Here is a 22,438-nt window from a genome sequence, read left to right as displayed (position 1 = left end):
AGGTCGGAACACGTTCTCACCACAAACGTACCGCACCAGAGTTCGTTTGTAACCGGACCACCTCTTCAAGAAGGTCTCGGCCCGGCTGTTTTGGTGCACACCTGAGTGCGATTGCTGTGTTCACACCTGCCCAAACAAACCGCACTTAGGAGGCAAACTAACTTGAGTTAGATTGAACCGAACAAAACAGAGCAGGTGTGAAAGCACCCAAAAATAACACCACTATACTTTATCATTCTATCCCTTACTAAGTCTGACATGTTGTATTTTATGAATGTATTAGAATGTCATTAGTGAAGCAAACCAAAACTTTGTGATTGTGCAACGTGTTGCCAAATTACAATGGTTATTGAAAGGTTCCTTTAATTCAACAAACTTTGCACATTCTCAAAAGGCCATCCAAAAATATTAGATTTTTTTTCTAAAGAACATAAGCTTGGACAAAACATCTATTTTGGGTGCTATAAACATTTACATGGAAAGAAATAATACATTTTAAAAAGTCTGTGTTTCAGATCTGCTGTGGTCCAGAAGTCTCTCAGGGCAGATTTGGGCTGAACAGACACAATGTGTGAGCTGTCCGCCACAGGGAAATGAAATGAGGAGTTTGATTCACACAGCTCTGGGGGAAACTGGACCCTGTTTAATCAGTAAGCTGCTTTTCTGCATTTAAACAACTTCCAAACTGGCATCTACGAGGAGAAAAACTCCACAAACCACAGAATGCATGTCAATATTTTTTACAATGTTGGAAAGGCGAGTGTGGGCTTCAGCTTTCTTTTTCTCTGATTCGGTCAGCGGTACACAAAAAATATTTTGTTTTATCGACTTAAACGTTTGGTTGGTAGAGGAAAAAAAAGTAGAACGCTGACATCGGCAGAGCGGAATACCTGTTTGAAAAGAGCGTCATGTGGATCGACATGATTCAGTCCATGTTAACACAACCGTAGCCATTGCCGGAAAACAAACAAAAAAATGTGCTACTATGATGTGTCCTAGATTCAGGAAGTCTATAAAAGTACATCTGAAATTGTCTAATATGAACAGTTGGTTGCCCCAAAATTGAGACCTCATTACATGCCCATTGTCTGACTATTATATTAAGCAATGCCCTGATTTATGCTCATTCAAAATCAACAAAAAAAAATCATATCTAGGAGACAGTCAGACCCTCCACTTCCTGTTGCAGCTCCAAAGTAACATTTTTCCATCATAAACAAGATGTGGAAGTAGCATGTTGCACATCTGCTCCGGCTCAATCTCAATGCACAGCGATGACTTTTGGCTTAACGCTGAAGTCATGCTTCTCTACACACACTGTGAGGATGCTGCAATGAGTGGCACACAATAGAAAGGATTATAAAAGATCATCTCCGCTTATAAAGTTCCTGACCCCAATTTACACATGAAACCTTCGAGTGGATGATGGTGGACACAGATGGCACGATCGGCGTGATCTATGCGAGCGAATCGAGGCTACATTAAAAAATGAGAGGCATTAGAGACATCTGAGCAGGAGCAGGGGAGAAGCAGCTTGACAATGACAACTCTGTTCTGCATCCGCCTTAAAAAGGAATACTTAATCTACGTGTCACCGCAGGAGCCTGAACTTCTGGGTTTGGCAAAAGTGAAAGAGGAGAGAGGAGACAGGGAGGAGAGAGGGGAGCGCCATTGTGTTTATCACGGATCCATTTCCTTAATTGGCGAAGTTTAACTCCATAAAATCAATAAATCCAAAAACACAGTGCTGATTGGGTCGCGACCCCTTTTTGCTTCATCACCTTTATTTATTATCTTTTTTTAATTATCACCATCATCACGCTCTTGTATGTAAAGAGTAAATAAATGACTGCATTAAAGCATGGTCAATTATTCAGGCATTTCAGTCTGCAGCTAATGCACTCAACAATAATTAATTGTATATCCACATTATGTTCCTTTTTACAGCCCACTGGGCCAAAAGATGGTGGCCTTTTAACCTAGATTTATATGCAGGCGATGTGCATACTCTATTCCTCACTTCCCTGCACAAGCTCAAACCTGCAGATCACATCCTGGAGGGAGAGATTCAAATAATGTACCCAGGAAAGAAAGAAAAAAAGACCCACATGGCAACTGAATGATTTATGAACGAGATCAATTAGTTAACTAATTTTGACAATCCATGTGCTAATTCTCTTCTGGGGAGTCATAATTAATTTCATATCGCATGCATAGGTTATTTAAAGTCATCTGATGAACCTCACTGTCAACCGTGCAGGCTGCTCGCCGCACACTTTATTGTGACGCTTATCTCACTCTCTCTGCTCGTCTGAGTCTGTCTCTGTAAACAGGTTGCTCTGTATCAGCGGCAGCATCAACGCGGCGTATGTGTGACTGGCTGGCTGACTACCAGAGCCGCCTTGTCTCAAGGTTCTGTCAGTACTGAGCTCCAGGTGCACGCTGAGGCCTCCTGTCTGTCTGCCTGGCTGACCTACACTGGCACCCACCATATGTGCCCTTCTTAACACCTTCTGTCACTGTCACACAGCACGCCATGTTTACTGGTGGTCCCTGTCTGACTCTCTGTCTCTCAGCCTTCTTTATCTTTCAGCCCACACCTCTTTATCACGCTCACGTATTCCGAGCTGAATTTTGCTGATAATACAGCAGCCTGGGTTTTCTGTTGAAGTTGCACGATTGTAAAAGTTTCTAGATATTTTTTCTCACTACAGGTAAACTTTATCTTGAAATATTATTATATTTACCATGCAAATGATTTCATGTAATGAGAGAACTGACCTGTTTTAAAGGGGGTTATTGGGCTCAATCCTAATACATCATGTTTGGCATGTTCACCTCTAGAGGAGTGTGTGCTGATTCTTGTCGGAATCATAGACTGTATAAAATAATGGATGTACTTGTAAATAGCTTGACGTCACCCGCTGGTTTGTGGACTGTTATATCAATGCCTCAAGTTTGGCATTTCAGCCACCGCCATCTTGTTTTTTTGAGACAGAATTGACCATATATAGAGGAGGAGACCGAATGAGACCTATGCTGTAGCGACGGCCCCGCCCTCAAATATGTCGAACTTTCAGCCTTAATAAAATGTAAATTGGGGAGTTATATAAAAATTCACTGCTTCTACAAGTGTCATGAACGTTGAAATTAGCTATAGAGACCGAAACTGTTTTTTGTACCAGGCTGTAAACATGTTTATTTCTGCTGTAAAGTTGGGCATTTTAACACTGGGGCCTATGAAGACTGGCTCGCTTCTGGAGCCAGCCTCAAGTGGCCATTAGAGGAACTGCAGCTTTTGGTACTTCTGCATTGGCTTCATGTTTTAGCCACACAGGTTGTTGTGCGGCCTAAACGACACAACATTTTGACCTGAGCAGACAGATTGAATATAAAGGCATACATTATTACTCCTCAAATAAGACTGTAAACATGTTTATTTCTGACGTAAGCTGGGCATTTTAACACGGGAGTCTTTGGAGACTGACTCCCTTCTGGGGCCAGCCTCAAGTGGCCATTTGAGGAACTGCAGTTTTTGGCACTTGCCTGTTGGTTTCATTTTTCAGGACCAGAGGCTGCTGCTTGGTTGAGATAGAGGGGTAAGGTGAAGTGTTAGGCCTAAATGACCCTCCAAACGGACGTTTTTTCAGAGGCACACTTCAAACCGAATATTATGAGAAATCATTGGCAAGATGGCTGCAAAGGCATCGAAAGAAACCCACAAATGTATTTTCTTTATTTCTACAAATTAAAGAATTACAATAACCATTGCATTATCTTAGTTTAAGTTTGTTTCAATGACCCTTTTCTTTATATCAGAAGCTAACTAGCTAGCTAACATTACATTGTTATTGCTGATTTGTGCATGACAGTCCTCCATTTTTACATATTTCCAAGTCTCTATCCGGCCTTTGATGGCATCTGACGCCCAAAATCTGACTAAAGTCCAACAGCAAAGTTGCTGCTCTTCTTACAGCTCTGCTAATATCAGTGCAGAGTGTCAGGGTAGGAGCACGGATTGCTAACGTTAGCCTACAAAACACTGCTAGAGGCCTGGCAATGAAGTAATGTTCTTTTTTATTTGATGAATTGTTTGATCGACTGAGTGTAAAACCTAAGTTGTGAGCGATCGTAATGCTTTTCTATGTCCATCAGATATTGTCAAATGTAACTGTGATAACACCATTTTTGCCATAGTTGTGCCTGTTCACATAAACACCATCTGGCGTATCTGGGTCTGGAAGGGTCGTCCCATTTCAAAGAGAAAGATTTCTTGTTATTCTGTTTTGAGGGTAAAAGGGGCACTGAAAAACATGGGGTATGGAGTAAAAATAAGAAATGACATTGGGCCTTTGTGTATTATTAACCAGAGCTACACTTACAAAAGGATGTGAAATGGCTAAATTTTCATGTAACGGTAAGATAAAAAAACTTCTGGCAGTTTTTAAGACAGCACATAATGACTGCTTTTGTGCATGAACAAGCTCTATTCCAGCTCTAGTACGCAGAAGGTCACACAGATTGAAATGCCCTTGCATGAGATAAAGGCAGATAATCAACCATTCATTGCCATGAATGTGCCATTGGACCACATGGAATCTGTATTTTTAAACCAGTGACACTGTCCTAGAGTCAACAGTGTAGTAGCGACATTTGGCTGGCTGGTGTGTTGACACATTCTGGCAGTCCCACCTGGCTGTGCACCATGGCTTTTCACACCATGGCCCAGTGAAGCAGCAAAGTCCCCCCGTAGCCTGGTTACAGTGGACCGGGGCAATTTGGACAATAATTAAGTCATAAATCTTCCCCAGACCATACGGAAAAAAAGGCTTCACCAGATTACACGGCACACCCTCTGAGTAATGTGGTTCACTTCCACAATCAGCCAGTTCACCTGATAAGAAACCAATTCAGTGCCTCTGCTTCTTGATAGCATTAACAGCAGACGCCTCAGCTCACCTTGAGTTAATGAAATGCCTAAACAAATATGTCCTCTGGAATCTAATATGCCCGACCACTATGGAATGCAATATGGCACACGCACAGGATATATTGAGATCTAATTCATCTGTTGTGAAATGCTGGATTCTCTCACTGAATACTGATAGTTTGCATTCAGGTAGGAGATAATCTCTCTTCTGTGCACTGAAATTGATGATGCAGCAGCTCTGTAGTAAGCTAGCAAATATCTGGCACTCACATTATTCGTTAGTTATTGTAAGATTGTCTTCATAACTTAAAGCAACAGCCTCCCCTGGATACAGTAAGTGCACATTAGTTATGTTGTGATCCATAAAATAACTAAAATAGACTTAAATACAGTCTTCCCGCCTTCATACCCACACAAGTGGCATATTAAAGTGACTACACTTTCCACCAATAAAAACATGAACAGAGGTCCGCACACTGTGGCTCCCCTTGGTGCAATTTACTGGCACAAGTAACGTTTAAGCTAATGCTCTTATTCAGACTCAGATGGTGACAACCATTCATCTATAAACAGGCTGGGACGTACCGACCTGGAGCTGCTCGAGTGCCTGTGTCACTGTAGATGAGAACAAGAGACCAGCACCATCACTGGGTTTGCCTGCTACACATCCACTCTGTAAACAAGGTAAAAGCAAAGCAGACCAGGATGCTGCAAGTGTTTTATGCATGACTAACACACAAGCAGTTCTTATCTAGAGGTTAGTTTTCACTGTTAAAGGTCCCACATTATGCTCATATTCAAGTTCATATTCATATTTTGGGTTTCTACTAGAATATGTTTGCATGTTTTAATGCTCAAAAAAACCCCATTATTTTCATATACCATCCACCTCAATATACCTGTAATCACCCTCTGTCGGAAACGCTCCATTTTTCTAACTTTATGGACTGTTTCACTGGAATTACATTGCTAAGCAACAGCTTGGGTCCATGTTTACGTCCTGTCAGCTAATGTCATTCACATACACTGCAAAACAGGAAACACAAAAGGACCCATTTAGACTGTTTATGTTGAAACAGTCTGTACAGTAACGTTGTGACATCACAACTTCACAGAAGTCCTGACGGTTTGTTTTAAGGCACAGTTTCTTAATATCAACTGTGTGCATTTCTCTGCAGACTGAGCATTTTGGTACTTTTCCAGCACTTATTCAGGACCTATACCTGCTTTATTTTTTAAAAAGACACGGAAATCTGACTTGTCACAATATGGAACCTTTAATATTTACCCTCTTCCACTGTTAACTACTGCATACCTGATTGAACCAACAACAAAACTAACATTGACTTGCTATCAATACAAAGGTTCCCAACTGGTGGGTCACGGTCTAAAAGTGGGTTTAAGGTCCATTCTGAGTGGACTGCAAGTGACTCGCAAATGTGACAAGTTTGTAAAAGACACTTTATTTAGAAGTACAGTGAGTTTCTGGCACAGAACTTTTATTTTGAAGTGCTGTTTCCTGCTGAGGAGTAACTAATAATGGACGGTTACTTAACAGTGACAGCAAACTAGCTTGATGACATGGCCCAAAGCAAGTATGATGCTAAATATAATTAACTGTTTGGACCTTGAACTAATGAGGAAGAAGTCTGGACCTTGTGGCTGGACCAGTTAGGAACCACTGTAAAAAATATATACATAAACACTGCTTGAAACACATATTTCTCCATTTACAAAGACATAAATATTTTTTTTTTTTTTAAATTCTGTTTATACAGTAAATTGCTTTTGATTGGACAGTGCTATAGATGTTCCCAAACAACCAATTTACTCACCACTAAAGTCTTATGTCGATATAGTAGCTGCTGGTTATAAGAAGGGGGAGGGAATTAATGTTCAACTCAGGCCACATCCACACGAACACATTTTGATTTTAAAATTGTTTTAAAACAAAAACAATCTCTGTCTTTTTAGCACCATTTCAGAAGTAATCTCTGTCCACACTAACATGCCTGAAAACGTGAATCACATTAACTGTTGATGTACACTGGGCATGCATCTGACGAAATAAACAGAAACCAGATTGTCTACACTGTGGTTGGTTGCTTAGTTGTAGAAAATAATAACGAGATAGCTAAAAGTAAGATAAGCGATGCTTTGCAAGAGGTGGAACTGTCACTAAAAGTAACACCTGAGTATAAGGCGGTCAAGCTGGAGGAAAACAAACAGGGAGTCGATGCAAACCAAATATGCCGACATATCAGAGCTGTACCAGGAGCATTAGCCATTGCCGTAGGAAGTCATGGCAATGGGACACAACAGGGATAAAATCATAAAAGGTATGTGGATCTAGCTGTAATGGTTTGACACATCGGGACTGATAAGATCCAATCAAGAAGCAGATGTAGGTGTCTACATCACCATGTTCAAAAGTCTCCTTTGCCTTCTTTCCAGACTAAAACACAGCCAGGAAGTTTTCAAACTAAACAAGGTAAGCAGTGTTTTCAAAGGTCTCCATTTTAGTGGAGGAGTGTGGACTCTGGGTGTAAATGTAGCAACAGTTACATGTAAACATATTAGTGTGGATGTAGCCTCGGTAATGGATTTTTGAATTGTGGTTGCAACCCAATCCTGAACTTAAACACTTGCTGACGTGTGTGTGTGCAGTGTGGATTAAAAAAACTCCTACTGTGTGTGTGTTCTTGTGTGTGTTTGTAGCCTGTCTACCCGGCTGTGGGTCTCTGGCTGCGTGAAGACAAAATGGCAGGATGTAGCACTGTGAAGTCTATTAGGACAAAATCACATACTGCCACTCAGCTGTCCGAGACGTTTGATTAACCTTCACGGTGGGAATGTGGTTCCAGCAACAATTTTCACTTCATACAATAGTAATGAGGTAAGGGGGCTGGAGAGAACCCGAGAAAGGACGAGGACAAAGTAGGAAATGGTCTGAAATGGTAAAGTGGTTTCGAAGGGCTGATGTATGTACTTCACTGTCCTCTTCAAGCACACAGAGGGATACTCTGGCTGTTTCTATGAACAGACTGTCGTCTCAGTAACCAGAAGGCCACATTGCCTCTCGTTTTTTAAGCTGCAAAGTAATGTAGTGACTGAGCAAATGATCTGCAACATGACAAACAAACACTGATATATTTGAGTTTAATAGTTTTAACAGTTTCCAACAAAACTACACAACTCAAACAAGCCTTGGTGCTCTTGTTTATATAACCTCACTTATAATTTAACAGATTAACTGAAACACTGGACTGAAATACTAATTTAACACAAGAACTGCTAATGTTTGGCCTGGGGAAAAGATTTAAAAGTATAAAACGTAACATGCATTAAAAATTCATTTGCTTTAGTCCGTTTAAGTCGAAACTCTTGACCTTGAAACAAGTTAAGCCTGCAGGGTGAGATTACTGCATTTATTTCCAATAAAAGTTCAACTTTTAACTGAATTTAAGTTGCAGTGCTGTTAAAGAAGTATTTTTATAAAAATGGGTTCTCCATGCAGGTAAAGACACAAATACTTTTGAAACTGGTACTACGTGACCAGAGAACACAGAGGAAAAGGGTTGGGGCATTTGCTTTAGCTCAAGAGGTAGAAGACCTACAACTACCAGGATGCACTGCACCGCACCGGATCTATAAACGCTCCTGGTGGTGGGTGACATCATGTGAATTGCTCGTCCAAAAAATAGCCAGGTGATCTTGTATTACATTTAAACGGTAAGTTTCTGAAAAAACATTTTAGGCGAGAAAGAGAAAGAGGGGCTTCTTTCTCTCGATACGCTTTTATACACTTCGTGTCCGTGTAGCGGGCTTACAAGAATGAGGACGTTCATTCTGTCGGCACAAATCTGCTCTCTCCTCTGCTACTGTCAGCGGTCATTTTAGGCAGAATTGTCGCACCCTTCCTCCACCCCGTTCACCTCCAGACTCCAGGACGAGCTCAACAAAGGCTCATTCCTCTACTCATCCAGATCATCAGCACCTCTACCACCACCAGTGTCTAGACCCTGGGGGGAGGGGTTCCCTGTTTTACTATGGATTCATCACCCTTCTTAAATATATACCATCTCGATGGGGGTTCAAAGACTTCTACATTTTCCATACTTGTGTGCACATGTTAATAAATATTCCTTTCACTAAAAATGAGTCTCTCCTGATTGAAACACATTCAAATGCACCCCCTCCCCCGATGGTGTTACGATTCACCTCCTGTTTGTGACCCTGGCCCTGTGTCACCTCTCTCTCACCTGTCAGATCCAGTTAACTCACTGCAACACCTAGACACACACAGACACCCTATGGTTTCTACACTCTGACAGAGAGCATCCGATTTGCAACTCTCTGCCTCACTCCCTCCGCTCATTTAATGTCATGCAAAGAGGAACATTTTATAGACAGCTCAAAGCCAGAGTAGCTGGCTTACTTGTGATTCATTATTATAAAAAGGCTTGGAGGGCATTTCAAGGCTTCTGCGTATTCAACACAATACAAGTTTTGGGGAATTAGTCATATGCTTATAAAACGGGCTCAAGCGCCATTCAGCACGGCATCTCCTTTTGTGTGGCATTACAGTGTGTAATCAAGCGCTGCGCTTTCCAGGGCAATCACGTCCTTTATCACAGAGGAACTGTCGCCAGCCACCTACAGAGTGGGAGGATAAGCCCTGTGGGTAATAGAGTGTGGTGGGTGCTTGATTGGGTATGGTGAGTGAGAAGTTTTGCTCACATCTCATAGCACTCCCCTGCCCCCCTCGTACCCACCCCTCACACCAACAAGTCATAGCTGAGGACAGCCATCCACACGAGATATGGGACACACTTTCACGCTACTTACTTTCAATTCACTCATTTATTCGTTGCTTTCACGGAACCCTTCAGCCTCTGACCCAGTGCGAGCGTACTGAGGGACTGATTAACACACATACTAAATTTCAGACACTCTGTTTTTTGTTTTTCTTCATCCAGCTCATTCTCTGTGTAATAGGGAGGCACAGAACTGCCTGAGGTAATTAGGGGTGACATGATGTTTATGTAACCTCCAAGCCTCACAAACCAGATGCAATTATGGGCTCCTGGTCTCTGTGACCCCAGCCCTGTAGCGTAGCACCGCAGACCTGCACTCCCGTGTCCCAGGGGTGAGCCTGGTTTTGCAGGGTGATGGGGGGGAAGGTGGGAAGCTGGAGTAGGGGCAAGCAAGAGTTGAGTTCTTTTCACAGCTCCCTCTGACGGGAGCGCTCGCTGCCTAATCCAAAGTGACGGGCACTTCAGTGGAGAGGGCGCAGAGCCCCCCAATTTCCGCCAGGAACCCACGGCAGGGGAAGCAGAGAAGCCAAGGGTTGGGGTGGCAGACTTATTGTGGCCCAGTGAGAAAGAGTGGGGCAGGGGCCTCATTACAACGCTTAACTGCACTCACAGGCCCTCATTAACCCACCACACCAGTGACTCAAATCAAAACAGACAATAAAAAGAGGTCGCCGTTTGAATACACGCCTCCATTTTAGTGTGACTTGGACTCTGAGCTTTGTAACTGAGTACTTTATGGTGCTTTTACACAAACAGATTTCCGTAAACACTGACGTTTGCTACAATGGGACGATTTATGTGTAGAAACTTCCTCTTATATGTGGTCATCCAGCTTGTATACCCTTTCTCTTTGACTGCTCCCACTCTGCAGGCATGTGGACGTCTGGGAATTCCAGAGGAAAGTAATGAGAGAGTGAGAGTGTAGTTAAACAAAACCCAATATGTCCGCTGTAATAAAAGCGCAGCAACACAGAGCTTTAGGTAGCTCAGTCGTAGGGAGCAGGGGAATGGATGATGAGAGATGACAGGCACTTACGTATGTTGCTAATGGGATGCAAAGCCAGTGCAAAGATAAAGCCCGGTCTGTATCCCCCCACTCATCAGTGCTCAGGGGGAGAAGAGCTTGGCACGCCAAATGATGCGTTTCATAGAGACAATTAAAGAGCAAATCAATGCTGCTGCCTCCGTGAAATAATTAGAGATGCGGCCGACTTCAACCACAACCACACAGTGGAAGGCATGCGAAGCTCCGATAGTCGAAGAAGAGATATTGAAGGAGATCTTGAAGAATGTTTTGAGAAGATCCAGCTGATTAAAAGTTACCCCAGTCACCAAGCAAACCTGGTTTTCATTAGGCTTCAGAACAAATTGCAATACAGGCTTCTTTGAAGTATTGTTATACTGAACAAGGTAGCTCATACATGTGTGTATATACCTACACTACGCTCACTATATGCTTCAGTTTTTATTTTTTAATGTAACCCTACAATCAAGTATGTGGCTGAAAATAGTGCTGTAATCACTGAACAGTAGATAAAGTGGAGAGACGGCACCCAGCCCTTCTCTCAGCTCCACAGTCTGAAAAACATGGTGATGAGGTCACACTGTTAAGACCAGCAGGCCATCACATTCTGCCTGTCACATCATCAGCGGTACTCTCCTTCCCATTTTAGAGCTCTTAATCTGCATACATCACCATACAGGAGAGGAAAGAAGCTGACTTAGTGGAGGTCTGTGCACTGTGCATTATGTGCTTGTGGAGGAACGAGTGCGATGAAGAGGTACTGTACAGGGCATACGCCACAGAGTAGCAACACCGGAATAGACAGAGATGGAGAGAAGAGAAGAGAAGAGAAGAGAAGAGAAGAGAAGAGAAGAGAAGAGAAGAGGGAAACCACATGGGGAATATAAAGTGCAGAAAAAGACAGATGGGCCCACTTACCAGCCTGGTTAGTGGTAATGTTGACTGAGGCGTACTGAGGGGAGTAGGGGCTCTGATCTGACACCCCGTTGACAGCCTGCACCTCAAACGTGTACTGTGTGTGGGCCAGCAGGTCACTAATGAAGACCCGGGGCTCCGTCAAGCCCAGCTGACGGGGCACAAACTGAACGTTGTCCCCGCAGCGGGTGCAGCCTCCCCGGCCTCCGCCACAGCTCTTGCAGATGATGTTGAAGACGACGTCCTCGCGGCCCCCCGAATCCCGAGGAGACGTCCACTCCAGCATCACAGAGGTTTCGTTCACGCTGGAGATAACGGTCTGAGGAGCTGAGGGGACGGCTGGAAAATATAAGACAGATTCTGAGGTTAACATCTGAGTGATCAGTTGTTTTGTGACTTTCACATGTACCATTTTTCTACCAAACTACACGCGGGTTTTTTAAAACATGGGAAACCCACTAAAACCAGCGACTGCTAGTAGACACAGCTCTGCAGTAGATGCTTACTGGTTTTTCTTCCTGTTGAGTGACGCTTTATGTTGAGGACGTGCCGGACAACAGGGTTAGTAAACAGTAGAAAGTGCATGGAGGACAGTGAAAATGTCACCATGGTCACTTCTGTTTTAATGTTACTTATTCAGTCTCTCTTTCAAACTTGTTGCGGACTATTTTGGAATAACGTTCGAGCACTGCTTGGACAAAAACGCATAGTATTTTGTGGTGGTGTGTCATTGTATCGTTCCGCAGAAGAGGCAAAGGGGGCCTCCACCAGGGTGTCATATTTCCATCACTGCCAATCTTAGCCGATCGGAGCTGGAGCCAATAAACACCAAGGACTACTGCAGAGTTTTTTGTCCCAGGAGTAAATATTGATTGTAACTTTTCTATTAAATACAAAAGCCAGATGTTAGTGGGTGTTGGTGAGATTTTTGTGCAATGGGAAAGCTTTAGTCACAGTCTTGATCCACTGATGATAGAAAAATCTTGATTATAGATGCTTTCAGATTCCTACTTAATGAACAAAAGTGACTGAAAACAGTGTTGAACAGGGGTGTCACAATGATCCAAATTCATGATTCAATTTGAATTTAGATTTTAAGGCCATGATTCCAATCAATCTGTATTTCAAACATTTTTTGTTTAAATCTGAAGGCTACGCCATTGTTAGACTTAAGACATAAAGATCAACAGGTCATTGGTTTCATGCTCTCACACTCTCATTAAGGGTGCTTTCAGACCTAGGGTTGTCTTGCTTTGGTCTGAATCAGGGACTTAGTTACATGATTGCCTAGAGTTGCTTCGTGTTCTCATGGCGGACCAGAAAAAGTGCCTTGTGTGAGAAAGCTGCTCTTGATTAGTCAGAATTTCCATGCGGGAAAAATCCAGGAAGTAAACAAAACATTGAAGAAGAGTACACTTGCAAGATAAATGTGACACTTTCTAATGTCACAGTGGAGGGACAACTACACAGGTTGATTTTAGCGCTGCTCATCGTGGACTATATTGCTGTCATTGTTCATTTTAGTCAAACCATACAGTTTGAAAACGAGGCGCGGCTCCAACTAGAAAACAATGTTTTGATGCATTGGATGTGCTGAATGTGCATATTAAGGCAGTACAGGAGGAGGTGCACATTAATAATCCTCCAGGACTGTAACATGCTCATGTTTAACTCAAAAAATGTGTCATGTGACTGCAGTTGGTTCAGATCGAGGTCGGAACACCTTCTCACCACAAATGAACCGCACCAGAGTTCATTTCTTCCACCTCTTCAAGAAGGTCTCGGCCCTATTGTTTTGGTGTTCACACCTGCCCAAACGAACCGCACTTAGGGGACAAACGAACTTGAATTCTATTGACCTAAACCAAACAGGGCAGGTTAGAATTGATAATGTAGTCGCATAGTGTTAGCGTTGCAATCCAACAACTGTAGGTTGGGTTATGTAAAATCCATTTATGGTAGCATTCTGATGGTTTCCTTTAGATTCCAGCTTAAACAATGGAAAACAGGTCTTAACTAGAAAGTCTTACTAGATACAGCAGTAATATTGAACTTACAGCTTGTGATAGGGTGCTGGGTGGCCCATCGACCATTTTCTAATTCACTGATTCCAAAGCCAAGGTAGGATCCCTTGGACCGCAAGATATTTATTGGTACATTGGTACATCATCATTATTGGTACATTTTATTATTAGCCTCCTGTCATTTTGCAAAAGTGGCCCCCGGGCAGAGCAAGGTGAGAGCCCCTGGTTTGCAATATAGAAAAGAGATATTCTAAAAATGGCTGTTACTCATACGAGCCACGACTTCAAGGACGCTGTACTTTTGCATCGACTACACTCCACTGCATTGTTCTAATTTTATGATGGATGCCGTGTTGTGTACTTGATGGCATACAGGATATAATTACCAGCTCTACTTAAATAACACAGGAGAAAAGAAAAATCCAGCAGCTCACTCAGATACTATAGCTTCTTATAGACGTCTGAACTGACTGCGTTCCAAGCTGGCAGTGTTTCATCCCTCGGGATGCCCATTTACACTCTCTCATTTTCCATGCTGGTGTCCACTTTGTCAAGTGTTTTCTCAACATCTATTCTTGACAATTTTCTCATGGAGCATCGTATAGAGTTACTGCAGCGCGGAGAAACCTACTGTTTCTCCTATTGAGACATTCTTAGCAGCTAGGCATTACAGGGTGGAAACTTTCCACATGCTGCTACATGTTGAGTGACAGGCCAAACAAATAAACAATGAGAACTGTTTATCTTTTACAGGCATGTGCACCTAATTATGGAAGTCATACCCTCCAGGACTAATGAGATAAACAGTTCCTCTCCGCCCACAACATCCTAAATCTGAATCGATCACTTCTTATTTAACCTCCTTTTAATTGGCAGCAATTAACAGATCTCCGGCTCTGGAAGGCAGCCCGTTGGAGTGCCCTTCTTGGTGTCTCTCATACATGGAAACATAACTCCTCCTTGGCATCTCCTTCCTGGGGAGGAGGACTAATATCCCCCCCATTAGCTGGCGGGCCGCTCTGATGGGCCCATTCCCTTGCTTTAATCAGGCCGGGCCCTGCTGCGCTTAATACGGGTGACGTGACGCTGCTGCTTTCTCATTCACAACAGCTGCTCGACTCCCAGAGCCAGGCTTATGCAAATCTCCTTTGTTGGAGACCATCAAATCTTTTCCCTCCTCTCTCCCTTTCAACAGGCAGAGAGGCAGAGTGAGGAAAAAACACTACCAAAAACGTTGAAAGGAGCTTTTTTTTCCTCACTCACCCCCGTTTTGTTTTAGTTAGACCACACTCTATGCACTGAGTCTCTGTCTTTCTCACACACACACACACACACCAGCCTCTCCATCTCTCTTAAATTGCCTCTCCTTCTTCATTCCTTTCCCTCACGCTTTCCCCCCGCCCTCCCTCACTCACTTTTGCTTTGGTCTATCCTTCCGTCTCTCTCTCTCTCAACCTCGGTGTCAGCCTCAGATTCAAATTCAAATTCAAACAGCTTCATTGGCATGACAAGAGAGAGTCTCGCCTAGGCTCATTCTCCGTGCCTGCCCCTTCTCAAAGCTACGCGCCCTGGCCCAGTAACCTCTGGTCTGGCTTGGAGTACGAGCTGTGTGATGTTGAGGAGGGGCAGCCGAGCCTTGTGTGTTGGGTCAGATCTGTGGACAGCCACACTATGGGCATGTCAGCGTCCTGTTCGTGTGAGGGACAGCTCTGACAGGGTTTCTCTGTTTGGAGTTACACAGACTACCACTGTCCTTTGATCCCGGGGCGCTTCTGCTTGCGGGTGTGAAATGTGTATGTGTCAGAGAGTTCATATTTGAAATCAAAGACGTTGTGGGTACCCACTCACGCCTGTGTACTCAGTGTGTTTGTGTGGAGTGCAAGTTGAAGTTCACATATAACAACATCAGAACTATACGTACTTGTGCATGGCATCTGGAGAGGATCTGAGTCGGTGCGGTAGTATCCGTTGCGGCAAACGCAGTTGATGGCGCCTTCGCTGGTGGTGCGGCTGTTGATGGGACACTGCATACAGGGCTCATCTTTTTGAGTCGGCTTGAAATAGCCTGACGGACAGGCTGAAAGACAGAGGAGGATACATGTGAGAATTCAGAATAAAATACTATAAACACTGTTTTTCAAAAAGGCACAGACAATGTAAATTAATGTCAGTTTATCAGAAACTTCCATAATAGGACAGCAGCAGGTTCTGTTTAGCGACTATTTTTGTTTTATTATTCATCATTCAATCATTTAGTTCAGAACATATCAGCAGAGTGCGGTGGCCCTGAGGGTCAAAACACTACGACATTTCACAAAACACATCAAGATTTAAGGAAGCACCACAACATTGTTACTCTGTCCCCACTGTGGGAAGAATAAAGAATTATCTTATATCATGTTTTTTGAAATGCTGTTCTTCCTGAAATGTTCAGGTTTTTTTTCCTGAAATACTGTTTTGTGACATGTTCTGTTTTCTGAGATGTTATTGTGTTTTGTGAAATGTTGTATTGTTTTAAAAAATGACGCTTTGTTTTGTGGCATGTTGTTGTGTTCTCTGAAATGGCATTATGTTTTCTCTAACGCTGTGTTTTGTGTTGTGTTTTATGTCACAACGGGCCACCAAAGCAAATCGTGGAAAAGCTCACAATTTGTCATAACCCAAGGTGAAATTTCTAAATTCATTTTATTTTATTTGATAGGAATGATTCAATTTAATATAGTTCCAATACAGAGAATGTGACTGATGTTTATAGCCAATGCTAATTTTCAACTCCTACTCTTTCAACTCACTAAATTACTTGGGTTGTTTTGCAGCAACAATCCAAAACCCAAAGATACTGAATTATAAAAAATATCAAAACTAAATAAACAAAATATTCTCTCTAACTCTCTGTTAACTGTCTAGTTAATAACTGATTTATATCTTGGGCTGGCACCATATCAGATATTAACAGTACAATTATCATGGCCAAAGTTTGAGTTATCTGTACAAAATTTAAAAAGGAAAAATGCTAAACGGTAGGGCTGAGTCAAATTCAAAGCTTTGATCATTGCCATGGTAATATGCCATATATTAAACATATATATATATATATATATATATGTACATCCCAAAAATCCCTAATAGCCCATACATTAAAAAAAAGTTATCCAGCTTTATTTATTATGTATCAACATTAATTAATATTAGTTATCCTCAGACAAGGACATTTAAACTTAGTGATTCTTTTGTGATTTCAACTTCCTCTCATCTAATGTCAGTCAGCAGCAGTCAAATGAAACTGAAACCACACAGGACAGGTTAACAGATATGCCAGAAAGATGTCAAAAAAGTCAAGCGTCTGGAATAGTTACAAGATTTGCGAAGATATTCCCCAAAAAGTCGAGTGCCAGAAACGCCAAAGGACACTGGCATATCACAAATCTAGAACAAGCTTGGCAAATTACCTGAAAACTCTAACTAACAGCTCAGCTGTGTTGCAAAGTATTGTTCTGAAACTGATGCTTTCAAAAGGCCAGACTCGTGTCGTCTTCTCACATTGCCCTCCCTCACCTCCCGAGGCTTCAATTAATCACTGATATTTCTCACTGAAGCTTCAATGCCCAAAATTGATGTTCAAGACAGCCTTAGCTGTTGGTCCAATTCAACTTTAACTTCAGTAGAAAAAACTGAGGAGTGCTGCACTGGGTCAAGACACTGGGTGTATATAAATGGTAAGAAAAATTCAGGTGCTCTTTGAGGACAGGGCAAATAGGCCCCTTAACTTTGTTTATTATTCAATTTCTTTCTTTTATGTCGAATGAATTACACTACACACGAGTGTAGGGAGGTGGAGAGAGACTGTCACCATAACTGTAAAAAAAAGCGCAAAAAGAGCTATTACAAGCAACCAGATGACACAAGAGGAGGGAGACAAAGTGAGAATAGCAGGAAATGGAAATTATCTAAGAGGCAATGGTTTACTTACACAATATAATATTATATGTGTGTTATTAACATGATGTCAATTTTTCATTGTTAGATATCACGGTTATTGCCAATACTAGTATATTACAACACCCCCAGTCTGGACTAGGGCTGCAACTAACAATTATTTTCATTTTCAATCAGTGTGTTGATTATTTTCTTGATTAATGGGGGAGTTGTTTGGGTCTATAAAATGTCAGAAAATGTTGATTATTGTTTCCAAAAGCCCAAATAATGTCCTCAAATATTATGTTGTGTCCACTTCCTATTAAAATGCAGTTTACTGTTATAGAGGAGTAAAGAAACCAAAAAAAAAATTCACATTTTAGAAGCTGGACTCACAGAATTTTGACTTTTTTTCTTTAAAAAATGACTTAAATTGATTCATCGATTATTAAATTAGTTGATGATTAATTTAATAGTTGACAACTAATCGATGAATCGTTGCTGCTTTAGTCAGAACCCAAGGTAACGTCTCTAAATTGCTTGTTTTTTGAGCAACAATCCAAAACCGAAATACATTAAATATATATAAATATAAAACTGAGAACTCTTTGTCCATTTACTGATAAATTACTCATTCATCTCTAATTGTTTTGGTGCTGTAAGTCTGATAGCCATACAATAGGCAGCAGGTCACTGTAAATGTATTGTTTGTATATACTGTATTTAAACTCAGTATTTCTAAAAAAGTGAATGAAAGAAAGAGGCGTTTGTGATTCTTTCCATTATTTTATATCTCCCATGGTTCACGTGCTTTCCTTGGAGCTACATTTAACATATATTTGGTTACATCTTGCATTACAAGAGAAGCCATCGAGTGACCAGAATTCAAAACAACTCAAAAACACAGACCACGAGTCCAACGTATAAATATACATCAGCGCAGCCTGACATATAAATACACATCCTCGCATGAAGCCTCGCATGTCAGGCAACTCTCTGCAGATATGGCAACATGGCAACACATTGTAAGTTTGCTTTGAATTATTCACCGTGCTCTAGTTGCCTGAGAAGTCTCAGAAGTGCCCTGCATTCTGCTGAGAGCCCTTTTTAAGGGCCTCTCTGCGGAAACCTGGGAGGAAAGTTACATTCATGATAGAGACGATGATGAGCTCACACACCGCAGCTGCCATTAAATTCTGCATTCGTGTATGCGCCTGTGTGTGGGTGAATCACAGCCTGTGTACGGGGTGAATCTGTTTGTATGTTGCCATAAGCATCCGTCATTGCAGCGATAAACAAACTAACTTAGCTGTCTGTGAAATCCCCTTATCCTCTCCTGAGTCACATACCGCCTAGCCTAAACCTGCAAAAAAAAAGCTGTTTTTCAGCATTTGCACCTGCACCATGTCAAGAGATTTTTTTTCTATCTTGGGCCAAAGCAGCTACGGTTTTGCTTGAGGTAATCCAGCTCCCACCTGCCCCACCGATAAAGGAGAAAATACAGAGGTGTTGAGACAGAGGTGTTGGAAGTACAGTAACATGAAAAATTCACACACGGGACACGCTGCATATCCAGGTTAAAGCCCCTCAGGTCTGTCAGTGCTGCTGTTTTTTCTTTAGTAACAGCCAAACAAGCAGAGGAATTTATTGAGTCTGATGAAAGGCAACAAAATAAACCTGCTTTTCCATGAATTTATGGTTCTTCTTGTGAAACATTTATTTTTAAATCAAAGCTGGCAGGTTTATAGGAATATATTTGTTTTACTATGAAAGTAGATTTTGACAATTTGTCCCACTCATTATGGAAACAGCTCCCCCTCCCATTTTCTATATGTTTCTAAAAACTTTCTTTAACATGACTTTCTGTAAAGTAATAAAAATATACAGACACTATTTCCTTCTGAGGCTGTACTGGCAATTACAGCTCAACTGCAGCATCTGGAATATGGAAACATCTGCAGCTGCAGCTCCCATTTAACAGAGGCCAAATCACAAGGCAGAATTAGTCCGAGTCCAATCCCAATGTTTATATTACACAGACACATCACTGGACTCAGAGAGCCTACAGGCCGCGGATTAATGTCCTGTTTTCCCCCCTTGTAACTCGGAGTACATTATTCAGAACCATCACCTTCTAAATCTGGTCATTTTGGTAATTCAAAAAATGTGCAGACGCTTTTTTTTAATGGACAGAAATGTTTAAGATGTGCTGTGACTGACTGTAAATAATATCTGCGACTGTAACTGTGGGAAGGGATGGATGTAACAATGCTTTTTTGTGTATTTTCTGGAAACTCTGCAGTTTTGTAGATTCTATTAGTGCAGCTGAATCACCTATTCAAGGAGAGACTTAAAGTGGTTCAATGTGATCTGATCGACTGAACCGTATTGCATGAGAGCAGGCATAATAAAAACAGCCACGCGAATACAGTCTGTTCCAAAGAGGAGGCTGTTTTCATGGACAGAAATGACTTTTATTCGAATGTGTGCTTTGAAATGGGGACACATGTTAATTGTCATGCAAAGGTGTGCCTTAAAGTTACAAAGCAAACGTCAGAAGCAGAAAGAGCTCTTCCAAAATAAAACTGGAGTAATCTTAAAGATCTCCTCACTAAGTATTAGCTTTGACATGTTTTTCTTTTCCATGATTGATGGGGGAAAAGGTTTCGGGTACAGAGCGAAACATGAGGCCTGGACATTCACACTGCCAGTCAACAGGGTCGCTGAATGAGGCCCAGGCAACAGCTATGTGGGGAACTGGGTTCGAACCTCAGCGGCGCAGCGAGGTCTATGGGAGCGCGGCACACCGAGGAGCAAAACACCAAAGGAAGCAGCATAAAGAGGTGGTGAAGGAGGAGGAGGAGGGGGGAGAAGAAGAGAGGAGAAGTGTAAAGATGGGAACAAAGAGACGAGAGGGGAGAGGTGGGGAACGGCTGTGTTTGGGAGTTTTTTTCAGCCAAGGAATTCGGCGTGTTACTGTGCCCGCAGTGAATGTATGTGTGCCGCAACAGTGTGCAGACTGTGCATAACAATCAGAACAATGACTTTAAAATCTGCATGGGGACAAAAATGACTGAGTAAAATTGATTAGTGCTTATAAAGCCCCATGATGCCTTGCTACCACTGTGGTTGTATTTAAATACGCTGTGGTAATTGCTGGATGGCACACTGGTGGGTAATGAAAATTCTTCCCACCATGCACCAAACATCCAGACACACAATTTTACTGTCTGCTGCAAGTCTGCTCCGTTTGGAACAAAAAATATTTGAGGAGTAATAATATACGTCTTAATATTCAATCTGTCTGCTTAAGGTCAAAACGTTGAGTGGTTTACACCAAGCGACAACCACCGGGCTACGAACTGATGCCAACGCTGAAGTACCCAAAGCTGCAGTTCCTCTAATGGCCACTTGAGGCTGGCTCCAGACGTAAGTCAATCCCCATAGACCCCATGTTAAAAATGCCTAACATTACAGCAGAAATAAACATGTTTGCATTCATGACAACTTTGTTTTAAATAACTCACCTATTTACATTTTATCAAGGCTTAAAGTTACACACTTGTAAGGGCGGGGCCACTTGAATGTCATGCTGCTCTGCATCGCTACAGTAATGGTAAATGAACTGCACTTTCTAGTCATCCGACCACTCAAAGTGCTTTCTACACTGCGAGTCACATTCACCCTTTCACACACACTCACACACCGGTGGAACATGGAATTTGGGGTTCAGTATCTTGCTCAAGGATACTCCAACATGCAGACTGGTGGACGACCCACTCTGCCTCCTGAGCCACAGCCACCCTACAGTCTGTGAGTCAGATCCACCTCTTTCTCCTCCATAGCTCCACCCTTTTGTCCAAATATGGTCACTCCTGGCTCCAAAAAGTGCCGTAGCGACGCACTGTCTTGTTGTCCTTACTAATTGTCCACCTACCATTTTCTAACTCACGATGAAAATAAACTGTTTCACACTAGGATTTTTTTTTTGCACTTTGTAAATAAGGTGCTAAAGTGAATTTAAGAAGCAACAAAAAAGAGCTTGATTATAAAAACGTGCCACAGAGAGATCCCCGAAACCCCCACCCGACATCAAGGTTAAGCCGGGAATGTCCTCAAACCCTAGAAACACCCCTGCATACAGCAAATTTTGTAGAGTTGAAAACAGGCAATTCATTTACTATAAATGCTGATAAATGTTATTAATGTTTGTTTATTAAAAAGCTCCTGGCCCTGGACTTGAATATAATAACTGGTCAAATCCTGTTGATAGATTCCAATGGTATTATTACTTGTGGTTCATCTACTGTTATGTGAGTTTCAGTTTTGCTTTGTCAGATCTGTCGTGTGCTTGACATCTTTGCTAAAGCATTCAGCTTCGTATTTTGTTTTGACCACAGTGTACTGGTTAAGTAGGACTCACAGTATCGAGATGATTCAGACAGTGCGGTGTACAATATCATTACTGAAAAGTAAACAACATTTACCAGTAAAAGTCGAACTTTTTTGGCATCTGTTGCGTCCCTTTGTGACAACGCCTTCTCATCTGCTACCTCCAGAAAGTTAAAACAATCCACGATAAAAAAGTATTCGAGAAAACCATCCTCTCCGGTTCAAGAGGACACAGTATTATGTGTCTTGGCATGCCTCTCTGCTCTACCACGGTCATTATTTTGGGGAAATATTTGGGGAATTTCCACTTTATGCCCAGATGACAGATTTTAAGAGTTGCAAAGTTGTCTGGTGTCGGATGTAGAGGAGCAGAGACGAGGAGAGCAGTGATTAAAAAACAGATCAGAGCTTTAATTCCCTA

General features: G+C 42.1%; 1 protein-coding gene across 4 annotated transcripts in view; it reads right to left on the bottom strand.

Annotated features, from left to right (window-relative positions):
• The window catches only part of ephb2b (eph receptor B2b), a 182,704-nt gene that overhangs the window by 40,910 nt on the left and 119,356 nt on the right, over positions 1 to 22,438 (bottom strand). For all 4 annotated transcript variants that reach the window (XM_033626564.2, XM_033626567.2, XM_033626566.2 and 1 more), the window contains exons 4-5: positions 15,632 to 15,787; positions 11,690 to 12,025 (exon numbers count right to left, since the gene is read on the bottom strand). In XM_033626564.2, the coding sequence (XP_033482455.2) occupies positions 11,690 to 12,025; positions 15,632 to 15,787 (492 nt within the window). The remainder of the gene's footprint in view (positions 1 to 11,689; positions 12,026 to 15,631; positions 15,788 to 22,438) is intronic.

Source organism: Epinephelus lanceolatus, chromosome 1 (assembly GCF_041903045.1).
Source record: "Epinephelus lanceolatus isolate andai-2023 chromosome 1, ASM4190304v1, whole genome shotgun sequence".
Classification (NCBI taxonomy): Eukaryota; Metazoa; Chordata; class Actinopteri; order Perciformes; family Serranidae; genus Epinephelus; species Epinephelus lanceolatus.
The sequence above is the reverse complement of the archived record's forward strand: the minus strand, read 5'-3'. Positions and strand labels throughout refer to the sequence as shown.